Source organism: Lynx rufus, unplaced genomic scaffold, assembly GCF_022079265.1.
Source record: "Lynx rufus isolate CCGP_SWC_20201006 ecotype Redwood Valley unplaced genomic scaffold, mLynRuf1.p SCAF_1, whole genome shotgun sequence".
Taxonomy (NCBI): domain Eukaryota; kingdom Metazoa; phylum Chordata; class Mammalia; order Carnivora; family Felidae; genus Lynx; species Lynx rufus.
The window spans coordinates 66802751-66820395 of record NW_025814823.1 but is presented as its reverse complement, the minus strand read 5'-3'; the positions used below and the strand labels follow the sequence as shown (position 1 = coordinate 66820395).

The 17645-nt window shown below is 37.2% G+C and overlaps 1 protein-coding gene across 1 annotated transcript in view; it reads right to left on the bottom strand.

Moving 5' to 3' along the window:
- Positions 1 to 362: 362 nt before the first annotated feature.
- The window catches only part of GPR180 (G protein-coupled receptor 180), a 34211-nt gene continuing 16928 nt past the window's right edge, over positions 363 to 17645 (bottom strand). The window contains exons 4-9 of the mRNA XM_047081057.1: positions 16863 to 17043; positions 16669 to 16718; positions 13334 to 13491; positions 10638 to 10829; positions 8696 to 8773; positions 363 to 7228 (exon numbers count right to left, since the gene is read on the bottom strand). Coding sequence (XP_046937013.1) covers positions 7070 to 7228; positions 8696 to 8773; positions 10638 to 10829; positions 13334 to 13491; positions 16669 to 16718; positions 16863 to 17043 — 818 coding nt within the window. The 3' untranslated portion in view covers positions 363 to 7069. The remainder of the gene's footprint in view (positions 7229 to 8695; positions 8774 to 10637; positions 10830 to 13333; positions 13492 to 16668; positions 16719 to 16862; positions 17044 to 17645) is intronic.

Here is a 17645-nt window from a genome sequence, read left to right as displayed (position 1 = left end):
TCTCTTCTTTTGGGTTATTTGAACACTATTTTAGCATTCCATTTAAACTTTCATATTTTAATTTTGCCAAAATATTTGGGTGTAGGGGTGGTGGTGGTGGTGGTGGTGTGTGTATTTTAGTTATTGCTCTAGGGATCACAATAATATGTACTTAACTTTCCAAAGTCTGCTTGGAATTATGTCATGGGGATGTAGAAATCTTACTGCCATGTTACCAAAACCAATTAACCCTGTTTTGAAGATACTAGCAATAAGGGGGTAAAAATGAGAGGTAAAAAAGGGAAAGGAGAGAAAAAATATGATCATTATATGCAAATGACACAACTGTTTGCCTAGAAAATACAAGAGAACCAACTAGAAAATTATTACAATTATTATAATTCAGTTAGAATTGGGAGCAAAATTAAAATACAGAAATCAACACACTTCATGTGTAAAACAACAGCCATTTGCAAGACAGAATGAAAGAAAACACTCAAATATCCAAGGGGTATAATGAAATGTACAAGATCTATATAAAGAAGTCCTTTAACAGTGATTGGCAAACACATGTTCACATTAAACAAATAGAAAAGTATTTCATACCACTTTCTTGGATCACTATGAGAGCAATCACAGGTTCACACAGTTAATGAAATGCTTGGCTAAGGAGCCAAAAAGATGAGCAACCATCTGTGGGATTAATATCCAACATGTTAATAAAGTCGTTTCTCCCTAATTTGCTATAGGAATTTAGTTCATCCCACTAGAAATAGTAAACAAGATTTTTCTTTTAAAAATCAGAAAAATTGATTCTAAAGTTCATTATGAAAGAAGTGGTAGGTATAATCATAAAAATTATAACAAAGAAGAGCACTAACAGGTAAATCTCCCCACCAGACAATATGGCATATTTTAAAGCTACAATAATTAAAATAGTGCAGTTTTAGATCACGGATCAAACAGTTCACTGAAATAGCCTTAAGCCCAGAAATAGACTAGCAACAAATCAGTAAAGAGAAGGTAGATTACACAATATATGATGTTGTAAAAGAGGGCAACCATCTGAAAAAAATTAAGTTGGATCCCTAGCTTATATTTTATAGCAAAATAAATTCTAGGTGAATCAAAACTTTAAATAGATAAAAATGTAAATCTACTAGAAAATATGGACAACTGAAACATAATTTCAAAGAGGTAATGCTTTTCTATGTGACATAAGAAGAACACAGAAGCCATAAAAAAATTGAGAATTCCACTGTATTAAACAAAATAAAAACCAAAAAAGCTCACCTGAGCTTGGTGTCGGGTTTTTGTTGGGCTTCATTACATAGGCATAGCCAACTGAATCATTGGCCACAAGGCTGAATTTAATCTCCAGTCCTTCCCACCCCAGAGGTCAGGCTGTTATCACTGTGCCCCAAAGCCCCAACTCTCTAATCACATGGTTGGTATTTTGGGTGTGGCTAGCCTTCCTCCTGAGTCATCTCATTAGCATGAACTATCAGGTTCCACCATGAATAACAAAGACACTTCATTCACTCTGGAACTTCCAAGGATTTAGATCCTGGAAAGGGGAGGGGGCTGTAGTGCTGGGAAGAGGGGAAGAGGCATATTTTTTATCCATTTTATTTTATTCCAAGTGTTTAGAAGCTACTTGTAATAGCAAAAGAGTGGAAACTAACACTGTCCAGTGGCAGAGGACTGATTTAAAAAAATTAAAATATACCCATATAATGGGGTTCTATGCAACGAATGAAGAAAATGGGGCAATTGTGTAGGTAAGGACACAGAATAAACTGCTGAATATGCAAAACATTGTGTACGGTATACTATAGTACCATTTGTGTTTCATATATGTGTGCATGTTTATATACACATGAGGCCATCCAGAAAAATAGACAAGAAACTGATAGCAGAGTGTGGATCAATGGAAGGGAAATGGCTGACTTAATTTTTTACCCTTTCAACCTTCTGATTTTTGCACAATTATGCACATAATACCTACTTAACAAGAATAAAACATCACAATGTATTTGCACATTTCTCTGAGGATACTGAACATTACATGTAATTTAATCTTTGATTACTAAGAGCCATTGTCGGAAGTTATACTGAACAACGAAGCCCTAAGGGTCTATTCAGGCCACAGGGCTGTTTTCACCCACACTGCATGACCCCAGGCTCCTGTGATTTGAGTTAGTGCCATTTTTAGTTTTTCCGATTTCTCCCAGCTACTTCTCACTGCCATCAACCTTCTTCCTCTAGTTGACTCAAACTTCTTTTAAATTGGTGCTTTTAGTTGTAGTGGTCTGAGAAACAAGGCACATAGTTCCAATACTATATAAAATAGAGAGAAACTGCCTCTTTGACAACTTGAGGAAGCCTCTCATAACTGATGAGTTTTAGAGATTAAACTTCAGAACAACTACTTGGCTATGCAAGATTTGTACACATTCTTGGTTCCATGTAATTAAATGAAGAACAGGCAAGGAAGGCATTAAGTCATTATGGGAGGTTCTATGATTTAATTCATGCCATATTGCTAAGTGCATGTCTGAAACTTTTTCAAAATTGCTTTCTTTAATTCAAGAAACATTTTTGAGCATCTCGTGTGCACCAGGGAATGCTCTAGGTGCTAGGGATACAGCAGTGAACAATCCAGACGATGGCCAAACTCCCTTAGAATTTACATTCTAATTGGGGTGAGAGGCAACAGGCAAAGATAAAGTGGGAAGTTTAACAAGAAAAGGGGAAATGTGACAGAGCAATCCAGATGGGGTAGCATCTGTTCGGATGACCTCTCAGTTAGCATCTGATCAGAGAAGAACCACTAGGGTATCACTCACACACCACTTTTAATATATAAAAGAAAGGATTTGTAATAGGGATTATAGGAGGCTGTTCTTTTGTGACAGGGAGGCCACAAAAAGGGAAGGGGGGACGGATGTGAAGCGGGGGAAGCGAGAACATACTGGGACCTGCCAGGAGAGGAGAGCAGAACCCACGGGGACTCAGTGGAACCCATGCCAGTCTCCCACTGCCTCCAAGCCTCCAACCTCAATGACAGGGTTGTGCTGCAGAACCTGGCACCCTCTGTCACAGAATGAAACACACACCTGGCCGAGGAGTCAGAGAAAGTAAAGGAGGTGATCCAGCAGGAGCTGGCGTTTCTGCATGCCTGGTTGTTGGCCCACAGACCAAAAAGATAAGCCAGCAGATACGCAATAATGTGGGTAAGCCACAACAATGCATGCCCTGCTTGGACCTTTCAATTATAGAAATCTGGACCTGGCTACTTAACTTCTGCCTTCTGAATCTCACACCACACATCTCTTGTGACCCACACGATCCTAAAATTATGCAGGGAGAATTAAGAGGAACATATCTCCAGCTTAGCTATACTGGCACCACATAAAGCCACTACCGATGGTCAGAGGTCTCTGAAAGATATTTGAGCTGAGAACCTGGAGGGCAAGGAGGATTCAGCCACACAGCCAATGCCAAGATTTGGAAGAGAGTATTCCAGGCAGAAATAGTTACTGCAAAGGCCCTGAGGCAGCGATACAAACACGGTATTTTTTGATGATGGGGTTGGAGTATGGTGAGAGGGAGAGTGGTATGAAATGAGGTCAGAGAGGCAGGGATCAGGTCACATGGGTCCTTGTAGAATACGGTAATGAGCATGGATCACTTTTTTCTAAGTGCAAAGGAAAGCAAATGGAGAGTTTTTGACAAGCCAGTAGTAGTTTGGTCTGATTTATCATTTTAAACTCTGTTTTAAAATGATTTCGAACTTAAAAAAAGGCCTAAGATTAGCACAAAGAATTCTATCATCCAACTGATTTCCCTTCACTGTGTAGAGAATGGGCTTTGGCGGGCAGGGCCACTTCTCTCTAGGACTCCTCCAGATCTCCTGGTTTTCTATGTAAGCCACACTCCTAGAGGACGCTGTGCACGATGCCCTGGGAGACGTGCAGAAAAGGCTGCCGGAGTGTGGAAGCAGCAATATTCCTTCAAGAACTATTCAAGAGTTCAGGCCAGTGTGCTTCCACACTGCTTTTCAGATTTCACAGGAAAACCAATTTTGTCATTTTAGTCTCAACTCAAGAATTCATCTTGGTACCAAAAATGGTATTACCTTTTTAGATCTGGTCTCAAATTGATTGGTTATATTACTTCTCAAAACAAACAAAAATCTTGAAGATCTGACACCACTGAAGCTATTTAAATAGAATGTTACACAAATAATTCTGGATTTCCTAAGAATTTCCCGAGAATCGGCACTGCCTCCTCAGGGAAACGTGCTGAAGGGGCCAGGGCTCATGTTGATGCATGTGTTCTAGTCTCACTACATCACAGCTGGCCTTGGACTTGCCAATCTTCTAGTTTCAGTAGACTTAGCCTACAAGTTGAGACCACAGACAGCCTTCCTAAAACAAGCTCTTTTGCCTCTAGCTGAAAGCCAAGGTTCAAATACTGAAGTGTGCTCAGTGCACACTTACACGTGAAACCTCACTTCTGACCTCAGTACAATTTCAGGTTTAATGTTAAAATCAACAGCCAAAATTAACTATGGATAGCCACGCATTCTCACTGAAAACATACACACCTAATAGGTGCTCATTAAATCATGAGGGTGAAGTAGAAAAATGAAAGAGAAGTCAGGTGCCTTTAGAGAACTCACTTATTCTCTCTCACACGCAGTTGAAGGGGAGCTCTGCCAGCACGGTAGGGCTCAGTGACGAAGATAAGGGGCCTGACGCACAGCAGACATTCAGTCAAGTAGGAGCTAGTATTGTTACACGTGTCAACAGAAGTAAATATTTTCTTTACCCTCCTAAAGGAAGAAATAAAATGGAAAAAAATGGAAAAAAAAAAAGGAAAAAAAAAAGCTCTGGACATACTCATCTTCTTTAAGAAAAAAATGTAAACACAGATTTAGGAAAGCATGATCTGTCAGAAAGAAAAGTAGAGCAGTTTTGATCTTAAGGAGAGTTTGCAGTCTATCCTTCCATGCTCGGCGCTGACAGGTCTCCTGCAAACATCCAGCAAGAGAAGAACGATGCTGTGCCACGACTTATGGACTATAAATTCTGAGCTCTGATTACTAGATTTATTAACAGTGTCTTAGGTGTTATATGTTAATTATTAACAACTGTTTTCCTTCATTTAACAATGGCTCCTGAATAACAAAATAAATTATCAACAATTCAACCATAAATTAAAAGATAATTAAAGTAAAAAAAGACCTGTTACAGTTTCATATATGCAAGCACAACAACATATTTCATATACTCGGATTACAGTTTCTGTGATCTTTGCGTAAGCAACAGAAAAGTTACTCCCTTTCCACTGTTGCAAGTTCACAACACTTAGGAAAAGACTTCACCTTTTTGTCCTGCTTAATTAACTGCACCTCAGTTGAACGCGACACACAGAAACCGGGGTTATGAGCGAGACAGGCTAAAAGAAAAGGTTGTGACCCCACAGCAGATCACGTAAACCTAAAATATACTTCGGACTTTCTAGTGGTAACCTGCAGCCCTCATTTATTAGATAATTTACAGAGAACTGTTAGGAAAATGATTTAATGAGCAGGCTGACCTCTGCCATTCTGCCAGTTTGCTGCTCAAGAACCTATGCATCTTGCCTTTAAAATGAAACAGAATACTGTTCATTTCCAATGAGACTAGGTGTCAGGTAAAAACAAAGACGAAGCCATAGATATATTAAAGTTACGCTACGTTAACTACTTAATTAAAAACTTTAATTACCAGATCAGTGCACCATTTCTTGCTTAAAAATGTAATACCTTTGACAGTTGATAAAGAATATTTTTTTTAAAGCCTGATGTGAAAATGAAAAGGTCTGAATGACATGACACACAGAAACAGAATCCTTTCCAATCAGTGACTACTAATGGGAATACTCATTTTATACAGCAGGTATTGACAACCATTTAGCAATTCTTTAAACAGGCACTTGATAGAGTGCTTTGCAGCTAGCATACTCAATACTGGGGCATCACATACACAAAAAAATATGGCTTTATTACAAAGGATTCAAGATGGCAACTACTTAGAATCCAGTGCCAACACGGATTATAACAAATCCAGTGAGTATTTTGTTTTTCAATTATTCATAGAAAATTTAATCCTGATTAAGTATCCTTGGGCAGGAATTCATGGGTAGTTGATGACTGAAACCAACATTTATGTGAAATGCTTCTGTTAATTTAATCTGTGTATACGGCTTAATTATGATTGGGGATTCAATGTAAGAGAAATGAATTATATCAGGATTAAAATTTTAGTACCTATCACATAGTACTTTTTCCTTCTTTCTTTTTAAACATAGAACCCTGTTTGTCTCTTCACCTAAGTGCTTACATTTGAGAACTCTTTGTAACGAATAACCTATGTAATGTATCTGTGTTATTTTTCATAAATCATCTGTCAGAAACCCTTTGCTAATCAAGCTAGAACCTGAACTAGAGCCAGAAGTGATAGAAGAAAATGGAGAAGAACCCCACACACAAATAAACAAAAGCTTATTCATTTAGCTATAAATATACTTTATATTCACATTCTGAAGTAATTTCATTTTCAATTCCTTTAAACTCCAATACGAAATGCATTTTCCTCAAAGCACAAAAAGAAGCAGTTTTAAATCAGTGTATTACACTGACTTTGTAACTGGAGTTAGATATGTATAAGCAAGTAATCATTTAACTGATTACTTTTCACAAGACTATCAAACCTGAGTTAACTATTGATATGAGACGAGGCATTGTAAGTGGTGAATCTCTTACCAAAATATCATATAATTCTTTTTCATCTTAATTTCCACAGAGAAATTGCATAAATCACCTTATAACAACACTCTTTCTTCAAAGTTTATTAAGCATATTTCAAAACATTTATTACCTTTTTTCAGTTTGATACTGCTTCAATGCAGTTGTATAAATAACATGCTCGGCCTTCTTTGTTCAATTTTCCATACCACAAGTATGAAAGAAAAGTCACTGCATTTGGATCCTTATTGCACTCTCAAATCAATTCACTTTTCCTTTAAAGAAAATCAAGTATCAGAAGTGAGGCCGACTTTTGTGCCCAGATGATATGGTCAGTGGTAGTGTTACTGAAGAAAGTGAAGAGACTTCCCAGTATAGACTGTGGGACAGAAAGAGTCTGTAGAGAATAACCATGGAAACGGACTGGCAAAGGATAACACCTATTGTAATAACCTGAAAAGAAAAGAAAGGGAATGCATTTACTGCATGCAGCAACAGACAAATTATATTCAAGTTATCATGAACCCATGTACTTTATATTTACATACATCCATATATATATATATATACACACATAAACTACTCCTCCATCTTTAACATGGGTACATTTTATCAAAGAAATTTTCAGTAGGAAAATAATGACCAATGTTCAGAACTGTAACTGTTCAAGGCAAAACTTATTTAACAGTTTATAAACACACTCAATTTGCTAACCCATTCTCTCCTCAGGGTGCACACACCACAGGAAGAGATCCGAAAAATCAGCTTCCTGGATAATCTAGTAATGAGAATAAAGCATGATTCAGGTAGGGACCTGAATCTTGAAGAGTACTCTAAAAGCCCTTTCAGAAATTCCCAAGTTGCTTCTTTATTTTTGTAGACTACCTTCCTATCTATTTACCCCTTGTAAACACCTCAGGTTTAAGAAACATCCATGTGTTCAAGCACAGACTGCATTGCTTGTAAAAGGTACCCGGCAGAACACTTTGAAATGATGGAGTCGTTTACCTAAGAAGGTGGGTTTCAGCACAATGAAAATGGTGGCACACTTGAGCGTGGCATTGCAGTCTGCAGTCTGTTAAAGCAACTAGACTGATTTTTTAAATCTATTTTGATTTTTCCACTATGCTGTAAAACATCTTAATCAATTTTTCCTAACAACGACGGATTATGAATCGCATCATTTATAAAATAGTATTATGAAATAGATTAAAATTAACAAAAGCTATTTTTATCATTTTTTATTAACTAAATTAAACATTTTTCTTTTACACTTAAAGTTCTAATTTATATACTCGCCAGTTCAATATTTTGTTTCAAAGCTTTATTTTAAATTTTTTTTTTTTCAACGTTTATTTATTTTTGGGACAGAGAGAGACAGAGCATGAACGGGGGAGGGGCAGAGAGAGAGGGAGACACAGCATCGGAAACAGGCTCCAGGCTCTGAGCCATCAGCCCAGAGCCCGACGCGGGGCTCGAACTCACGGACCGCGAGATCGTGACCTGGCTGAAGTCGGACGCTTAACCGACTGCGCCACCCAGGCGCCCCTCAAAGCTTTATTTTAAAGAGCTCAATGTGGCGCCTGGGTGGCTCAGTTGGTTAAGCGTCCAACTTTGGCTCCGGTCATGAGCTTGTGGTTCATGGGTTTGAGCCCCACACGGGACTCTGTGCTGAGAGTCCCATCCAGCTCAGAGCCTGGAACCTGCTTTGGATTCTGTGTCTCCCTCTCTCTCTGCCTCTCCCCTGCTTGCACTCTGTCTCTCTCAAAAATAAAATAGAGCTTAAAAAAATTAAAAATAAAATAAAATACATAAAAAGCTCAAAAAAAACCTCTAAATGGAAAAAAATAGGCCTTTTCACCTTTAATAATTTCCCAATAAACACTATAAAAAACCACTGTGATCATGTGTTTTACTTACCTTATCTCTTTGGTAGTCACTAAAAACGACAGAAATACATGCGAGACCTGGATGGCATAAAAACCACAAGATACAGCCCTGAAACAAATGAGAAGTAAGTCAAATGCATGCAGCTGTATCTTTATTTTCAGAGTAACATTACTAGCATATTTAGGAGGTCCTGACTGACCTCAATTGATCTTCAGAGTAGAGCTTGCTACTCTAAACATAAAAAAATAAATTTGATGTTGCTAGGATAACATTTTGTTTCTAATCACATGGGTATTTAAAATTTTGTATTTGTACATCTCTTATATGTACACATTTTAATATACTTAATACTGTACACTATGTTATATATTTAACCATGAAAATTCATGAATATAAGCAACATCAAACATTGAGAAAAGCAAAGTACTATTTCTGTAAAAGGAAAAAAGTAAGACCGTGCATTCGTATTCGCATGTAGATACAGGAAGAGATTCTGTAAGAATGCCAAAGCACTGACAGTGCTTGCCCATTTGTGAGCTAGTACGCAGGACAGCGGAACTGGGCAAGGAAGGATGGGAAACTTTTTAACATTATACTTTTCAAGCATCTTTTTCTATCTTCCCTAGAACCACGGCAATGTATTCTATCTTCCAAAATTAAATGTTAAGTGAAATAATAAGTTAATAATAGGAGCTGTTGAGATGCCTGGTATACTGAAGAGAAGGGAAAAAACAAGATGTAAAAAAAGGTGTTTAGTATACTACTGTTTGTGTAAATACGGAGGGAAATACACAGGAATACATACATGTTTAAAGTTCTCTAGGAGGGTAAGTCAGGAATTGATAGCAGTGATTATAGGAGGAGATAATAACTGGATAGGCAGACGAGAGGTAAAAAAAAAAAAAAACTGCTCTTTAAACACTTTCAGATGTTTGAACCCATTCAAAAAGTTAAATTAAAACATATACAAATTTTTTAAGAAAAAGTTTGTTACTATCTTAAATATAGAATGAAAGAGGAAATTTGGTTTTAAACCCCCTTAAACATATATTAACTTTTCAAACAATACGCAAACCCATCCATCCCTGTGACAAATTCAAAAGCAAAGTGACATGTTTTTTTGCCCGTTTGGCACTCAGAAAGCTGACGTGGGTTCCTGCGGCTGCAACAGCAGCTTTAAGATGCTGAACACTGGGAATGAGGAATTTGGCCCTACTTCCACAGCCACCTCGGAATGGACGCTGAGCCCTGTGGACTCGGGTGGGCAGACTAAACGGCTTATCCGAATACCGTTCTGGGTTGCCAAGAGGAAGGTGTACGGATTCTGTCAATCTGACCGAAAAACAGAACTCTCTAGGAGGTAGACTTCTGCAGCATTGCTGCCCCAACTTCTCTCATCTTTTCCTTTGTTAAACGGGTAGAGAAAAAAAAATCAAATTTGCTTTTAGATCCCACGAGGGTAAGGGACACAGAAGAAGTAATAAAGTAAACATGACCTCCTTGGGAGGCAGTGAAATGGCTGAAACATACTATGTCCCCAGGCTCCTGCTTCATCTGCTTTTGCTGAGAGCTCCTTACGGCTTGTTAGAAAAGACTGCATAACTCTGCATGTGAACAGTTCATAGTTAATAACTGTTTTTTGAGAAATGTAAGCTGTATTCTAATGTAATTTTTAAAAAACTCTGATACGGAAAAAGAGTGTAGAATTCCTATTGACAAAGAAATTATGACATAGGCAAACTGACCTAAGATTACACGGAAACTACTATCGCAAGGGTTCTGTAAAATGGGATAATACCTACATCTCACAGGTTGTGAAGATTAGATGAGCTGGGGCACATAAAGGGCGTATCTCAGTGCTTTGGCACAGAATACAAGCTTAACCAATATTAACATGGGGTTGCTTAACTTCCCCCAAAAAGTAGAACAAAGCTGATAATCACAAGAAGCCATTTTCTACCCAAACCCATACCTTGGCAAATGTGATGTAAAACTCCCTTTTCAGCGTGCTTCTCTCCACTGTGATGATCTGGTAGAGTCCACAGCCTAATGACAATGCTAGGCAAATTCTTAAAATGATTAGCAAGATCCCTGCTAAGTTGTGATGTGAATGGTAGCTGTGAGGACTGGTATCTTCAAACTGTTCCCAAAGTAGCAAAATACTCTGCAAAATACAATATTACATTTAGAGAGAGAAAAAAAATCATGTCTACTTATAAGTAGAGTACTTGGTTTTTAAACACCTCCTTAAAGCATATATAAATATTTCTAAGAGGTTCTAAGACTTATCACACCATAAAGGTTGTTAATAAAACACAGACACCCAGCACAGACTTTACCCCCCTGATACCCTACCCTACAGCAGAGAAAAGGGATTTTTATTGAATGAGACCAACATACAGAAAATAAAAAATGTGAATGTTACCCTGATACAAGATATCTTTAAGGATGAAAATAAGTTGAAAAGGTTAAGAGTAGAAATCTGAACTTTCTTCTAAATCTTCCTTCCTTCCACACTATATGAAGAATCAAAATGCCCTGTATTCAAGCACCATTGTATCAGGGTGACTTTGAAACATGTCAGTATCTTCTGTAATCCAGAAGTGAATGAGTCGGAGCTGTTGATTTCAGATGTAACCTCTCAGGGTAAAGGAGGGTACATTTTTTATATTCACTAGAAGCAGCCAGGCTATTCTCAGATGACCAGCATCGTTACTTATCCATTTGTTTGTTGACTTTTTTCCTCCCGTATGGTTACTGTTACAGTAAAAAAAAGCTCACCAAGTTCCTCATTAGCTGTTCTGTGTTTTGCTCTTTTGTAGAAATCACTTTCCCTCCATCTTTTCTAAACACTGATCACAAGCTATTATAATATTTTTGCCATCACACATGTCAGGGGTCCCCCGTGTTTCTTTGATTTGCCAGCTCGGCCCTTAGAGTGGTCTTCAGTGGCTTCCAAAGAATTTAGATCAAAATTCAGTTATTAAATCCAATTCTTAGACTTTATGGGGTTTGTCAGAAACCCCTTCCTCTTCTCATTCTGAAATCTTCCTGCTTCTATGCTTGACAGCTGAATTTCTCTGTCATCCCCCACATCTACATTTCCTTCTTAGGGTGAAGATGTGCTCTCCATGACTGAAGTGTTATTTCTTCACTCCACCAAATTACTATACCCATATGATTCCCTAACCTGCATTTCTAAACTTAACTTGTATAAAAAGAAGTCCTATTGTAAACTACTATCTCCTGGTATCTATGTGAGGTGATGGATATGTTAACTAGCCTGATTTTGGTGATCATTTCAAAATGCATACATATATCAAAACATCAAGTTGTATGTCTTAAAAATGTACAATTTCTATTTGTTAATTAACCCCAAAGAAAACCAACAAAAAAGAACTATTATTTCCTATGATTCGCATTTTTACATCCTCAAACCCCACAGTTTCAGATATGTATACTAGCGTGTGACTTGTGGAATATACATGTGTATTTGTACTTATGTAGTCTCATTCACCTTCCTTGTCTGGCTGGTTGAGGACCAGGGTCATGTGTCATGTATTCGTCATAAACGCTGACATAAACTCTAGAGAAGTGTCATAATCTCAGTTCTCAATTCCTATTTGTCTATGATGATGGATTAACATTATAAGGAAATCATGAAAATTCAGTTTTTAAAAAAGCTATTTATTGAGAAATGAGAATTTAGCCTGATATGAACACTAGTCTCCATAAGCCCTAGATCAAAAACATTAACTTGGTAGAATCTTGCCCTTATACTTATCATTTCTAATTCAGTTGTCATTAGCCTTTCCATCTAATGCCTGAGAAGGGCATTATTTCCTTTATAAATATTACCACCTGTCATATGGTCTCTTTCTAAATCAATCATGAAATTCAATACACGTATTTCACTCAACACCTATACTAAATAAATACTATGAGTATAAAGATGAATAAAGCACAGGTCTTATCCTTCATTAATGAAATTTTCAATTTATTTAATGCATTAAAACTTAGACTATAATGTCCTCTGCAGAGCCCAGATGTAAATTTCATTTTCATCTATAGCTAATGGTGGTCACAAACTCAGTATAAATTTTTGTTTATACCTTTCTTTGTAATTTTTATAAACTCCATTGCATATAAGCATATTGAGATCTGAGAATAAGAGAAAACAAACAAAAAAAGGGCTAAGAGGACTATATTTGTTTTTGCATTTGTTCTCAAAAACTAGATCCCATTCTTTCTCATTCTGTAAATTGCTTTTTCATTAATCTCAGATATTCACTTGAATTGTTTCATGTATAAAGTAGCAGAACTGGACCTAAAGATCCATGCCTATGGATGAATCTCAGATTCATTGATTCACTCATTTAAAATGTTGAATACTTACTATGTGTGTTAGAAAATATAAAAGAAAGCTATTAAGTAGGAAATGAGAATCTAACCTAATAGTAAGCATTCTGCACTTGAATAAGCTGAGAGAAATCTCAAATTCAGATAAATTACAATTACATTCTGCAATCTATACTAGCACTCAGAAGATGAAAAGACTTTAAAGTGACAAATTGCTCATGGGTCCCAAGTTTTACCTTTGAAATGAGACATATTCACGTTTGCATTTCTGCATATTGCAAAGGACAAACACTGAGGATCAATCCTCACCTGCGTTATGACAATGAATACAGCAATGCCAGTGGATGCAGGAGTAGAATCCCACTGGAGAGGTCTGCTTTGAGACTTCTTCATCCTCACTATTGTCCAACCCATACACAGACTCAGAAGCAGGTATAACATTTGAATTTGGGAAGCAATGTCAAAAACTAAATGGGAAATGAAAACCAAAGTCAACCAAGTTTTCATAACACAAAGGATCTGGTCTTTTTTGTATTGAGAATATAAAGCAGTTATTTTTTAAACACAAAAAGATAGGCATTTTCAAAGAGAAGTTGATAAAATTCAATAATTAGAGATATCCACGTCGAACTCTAACAATTAAAATTTTGCCTTTAAGTTCTTATTAACGGCAATATTCTTTCTCTCTCTTTCTCTATACATCTCTATTAAGACTAACTTTGGGGGGCGCCTGGGTGGCGCAGTCGGTTAAGCGTCCGACTTCAACCAGGTCACGATCTCGCGGTCCGGGAGTTCGAGCCCCGCGTCGGGCTCTGGGCTGATGGCTCAGAGCCTGGAGCCTGTTTCTGATTCTGTGTCTCCCTCTCTCTCTGCCCCTCCCCCGTTCATGCTCTGTCTCTCTCTGTCCCAAAAATAAATAAACGCTGAAAAAAAAAAATTAAAAAAAAAAAAGACTAACTTTGGGATGAGCACTGGGTGTTGTATGGAAACCAATTTGACAATAAATTTCTTTTTTTTTTTTAATTTTTTTTATTTATTAAAAAAAAAATTTTTTTTTTCAACGTTTATTTATTTTTGGGACAGAGAGAGACGGAGCATGAACGGGGGAGGGGCAGAGAGAGAGGGAGACACAGAATCAGAAACAGGCTCCAGGCTCCGAGCCATCAGCCCAGAGCCCGATGCGGGGCTTGAACTCACGGACCGCGAGATCGTGACCTGGTTGAAGTCGGACGCTTAACCGACTGCGCCACCCAGGCGCCCCTCTTTTTTTTTTTTAAATAAATTTCATATTAAAAAAAAAGACTAACTTTAAATCTTTGTGTTTCCCATTTAATTTTTCTAACTACATAATACTGTTCTCTGTAACTTACTGCTTATTAAAATAAACACATTTTAAATGTAATTTCTGCAATGTGGGGCATACTAGTGTCTTCAGTTCCAGGTTGTTAGTTTTTTTTTTTTTTGATGGCTGAACTACATAGTGTGAACTTATTTTCTCAAACTGTTAGCAAGAAATAGCCATGACAACAAAATGCACGGCTGCTGTAGCATTCGGTGATGTTGAGTCCGGAAGACAAACGAAACGAAATGATCCGTGCCCTGGTGTGATGTGCCACCAGGCGGCCACCACGTACACTGCAGGGAAAGGCTGCTACTTTAAACAAGTAGCAAGGAGACCACCGACATCCGGTTCCAGCTTCAAGAAAACAACAATCTCCAAATACTCCAAGTTCCGTGCATTTTTACTTTGGAAGCTGGTATTTATTGATTTTAAAAAAAAGATGATCACTTTCTCACCATAGTATATTTTGATACCGACTTTGGCACAAACATGATCAGAATTGAACAAAGTGAAACTTTCTTCAAATTGCCATCCATACCTTGGATGTTTACAGCTTTTATTTCTTTCATATAAAGATATTCTTGTAGAAATGGATAAAACTAGCTGTGGTATAACATATTAGCAACTTATAAGCTGAAAACCTATTCATGATACACCTCTTCAGATATATAATGACCACTGTTCTGCCCTCTAAATTAAAACTGAAGACTCTACATTTATGCTCATATACTTATAATAGTGAGTTCTGATAATGAACTATCATGACATTTGAATGGTACAAAATGCCATGACCTTTCAGATCAAGCAGTTTTCTTTCACCACAGATTTCAAGTGACAGTGATGCCAAATACTTTTATTAAACATCTCACAAATACATATTCAGTTACTTAAAGAAGCCAGCCAAAGAAATATTCCTGCATAAATTGCTAATTAGCAAAAACAAATACCTGGGGGGGAACCCTGATGTTCTGGCTCATTTCTCTGTATACTAAGTAATACACATATTGATAGAATACCATAACTGTAAGCATAGGTAGAACACTGCTTATCTGTTTCTGAAAAATAACTATAGATAAAAAAAGCAGATCACACAAAAATCCCATTCTGTGTGATTTTATTAAAAATCTTGACATTTAATCATTAAACCAAACTTGTTGTCAGAACACCAAAATTTAGCAACGCTGATTTATTGTAATTAAAAACACACACACAAAAAAACCTTTTGCTTTTAAACCTACAGTGAAGATGCCAGACAGCCAAAAAAAAGTGTTTTGTATATAGCAGACACTCACAAAAATCCAAAAGTCCTTGATTTTGGTAATAGCTTGCCCGTGATGGGCTTTTGTGTGTTTTACCTCTCTAAAATGCATAAGCTAAATTATTTCTAAGGTTCTGTTCAGATTTAAAATTCTACGGTTTTGTTAAACATCCTAAGTCGCCTAAGAGACAAGAGAAGAGCAAGAGAAACCAGAGTTCTCAATAACGTTCAAAAAGAAGCAACTCTTTTTCGTGGCCAGGAGGTGACCAGCACACATTCTCTTCACTAGGAAAACAGGTTCTAGAAGGTTTAGAATCTTAAGGCAGGCAGCAAGATGAGGATAAATGGGTCTTCAGATGATTACAGAGATTACCATAAGCTACCCTATTAAAGAGAGAGGAGACCAGAACTATGGAAATATTTAAAAAAGTAAATCCTAGAATGGTTTCATATTCAGAATCTGTTTTAGAGCAAATCTTGACTATTTTTCCCATCATGCTTAATTGAAAAATTACTTCATGAAAGTTCCTCATACAAATAAAAGAACGAGATGTGAGGTCAGTTCACTTATAGGTGTACTCTATGGCTCTGGGTCAGAAATAGAAAAAGAGTCAAAAAAGGGTTGAAAATAGGACTACAAATGTCAGCTCTGGGATCAGAAAACTTGGGTCTGACTTTTGTCTTTACCGCTCAAAAGCTGCTGACATTTGGAAATGTACTTCCTGTCAACGAGCCCAGATTCTTTATGTGCAAAATAGGGCTAACTGTATCTACTTCAGTGAGTTTTTACTTAAAGTGAGAGAATGTATATAAATATGCTCCAAAAACAATGAAGAACGACGCACATGGCTGATAATTAAAAAGAAGTTAAACAGGACACACGGGAACTGAATCTGTAACCCTGTTTTCAGTTGAGCTGAATTCTAACCAACCTTGGATAGAAAAATTGTACTATGACAAAAAACAATGTACAAAAAAGGAAAACAAACAATAAACAGATAGCAAGTTTATGTTTTAAAAAATGAATCTCAGAAAGATACTCACATTCTGCCAAACTTCCCATAAAAGGTATCCCTAGTCCATCTTTGGAGTAACTGAGGAATTGAAGAGAAGAGTATTAGTGTAAATTACAAATGTGAAAAGATTATTCGTAATCAAAGCAGGCATAATTTTGGTGAACTAATTAGGATTAATTAGACATAATGATGAACAACACAGTTTTAGTGGTTTGGAGTTACCTGGAAAAATGAATGTAATTAGCTAAAGCCGAAGCAGCTTGTAACAGCAATGCAGTTGTCAGGACCTTTAAAATCATGTGCATGGGTCCTCCTTTCTTAATAGCCTGCCACAATGACTGAGCATAAATGCAGGCAATCACAAAGTACACAAGGACTAGGAGGAAGAAGAACTCATGTAGCCCTGTGGAGAGAAGAAAGGAGCTTGCTTCAGTCAAACAAAGCCACTTACAGTGCAGGGTTGCTTTCAAATCTTCCTGCCAATATATTTCTAAAACTTGTTTTTTCACTGGAGTCATAGCATTCGCTTTTGTAAGGAAAAAAAAAGGGAAATTATTGAAACTTAAAACAATTTTTTTACTGTGGGATAAAGATTTAAACATAAGAAGGCAGATTAAACTAAAAGCAGGTAAAGTCAATATATAAAAAAGCATAGCGGCCGGGGGATAAGCCCGAAGACTAACTGTAAGATCACAGTTTTGTTAGGAAACAGTAAAAACAAGGATTTCAGCATTGTGAGACATACTTTTTACCCCCAAAGTGGATTACTTCCATATGAAAGTTAGGAACAGATTCAGTCAACAACACTTTAATATACCCTGACAATGGCTCTCAAAGTGTGATCCCTGGGCCAGCAGCAGCAGTAGGGAACTTGTTAGAAATGCACATGCTTGGGCCTCATCCCAGATCTGCTGTATCAGAAATTGTGGGAGAGGGGACCAGCAAGCTGTGTTTTAATAAGCCCATCAGGTGATTCTGATGCAGAAATACAACTCTGAAATGTAC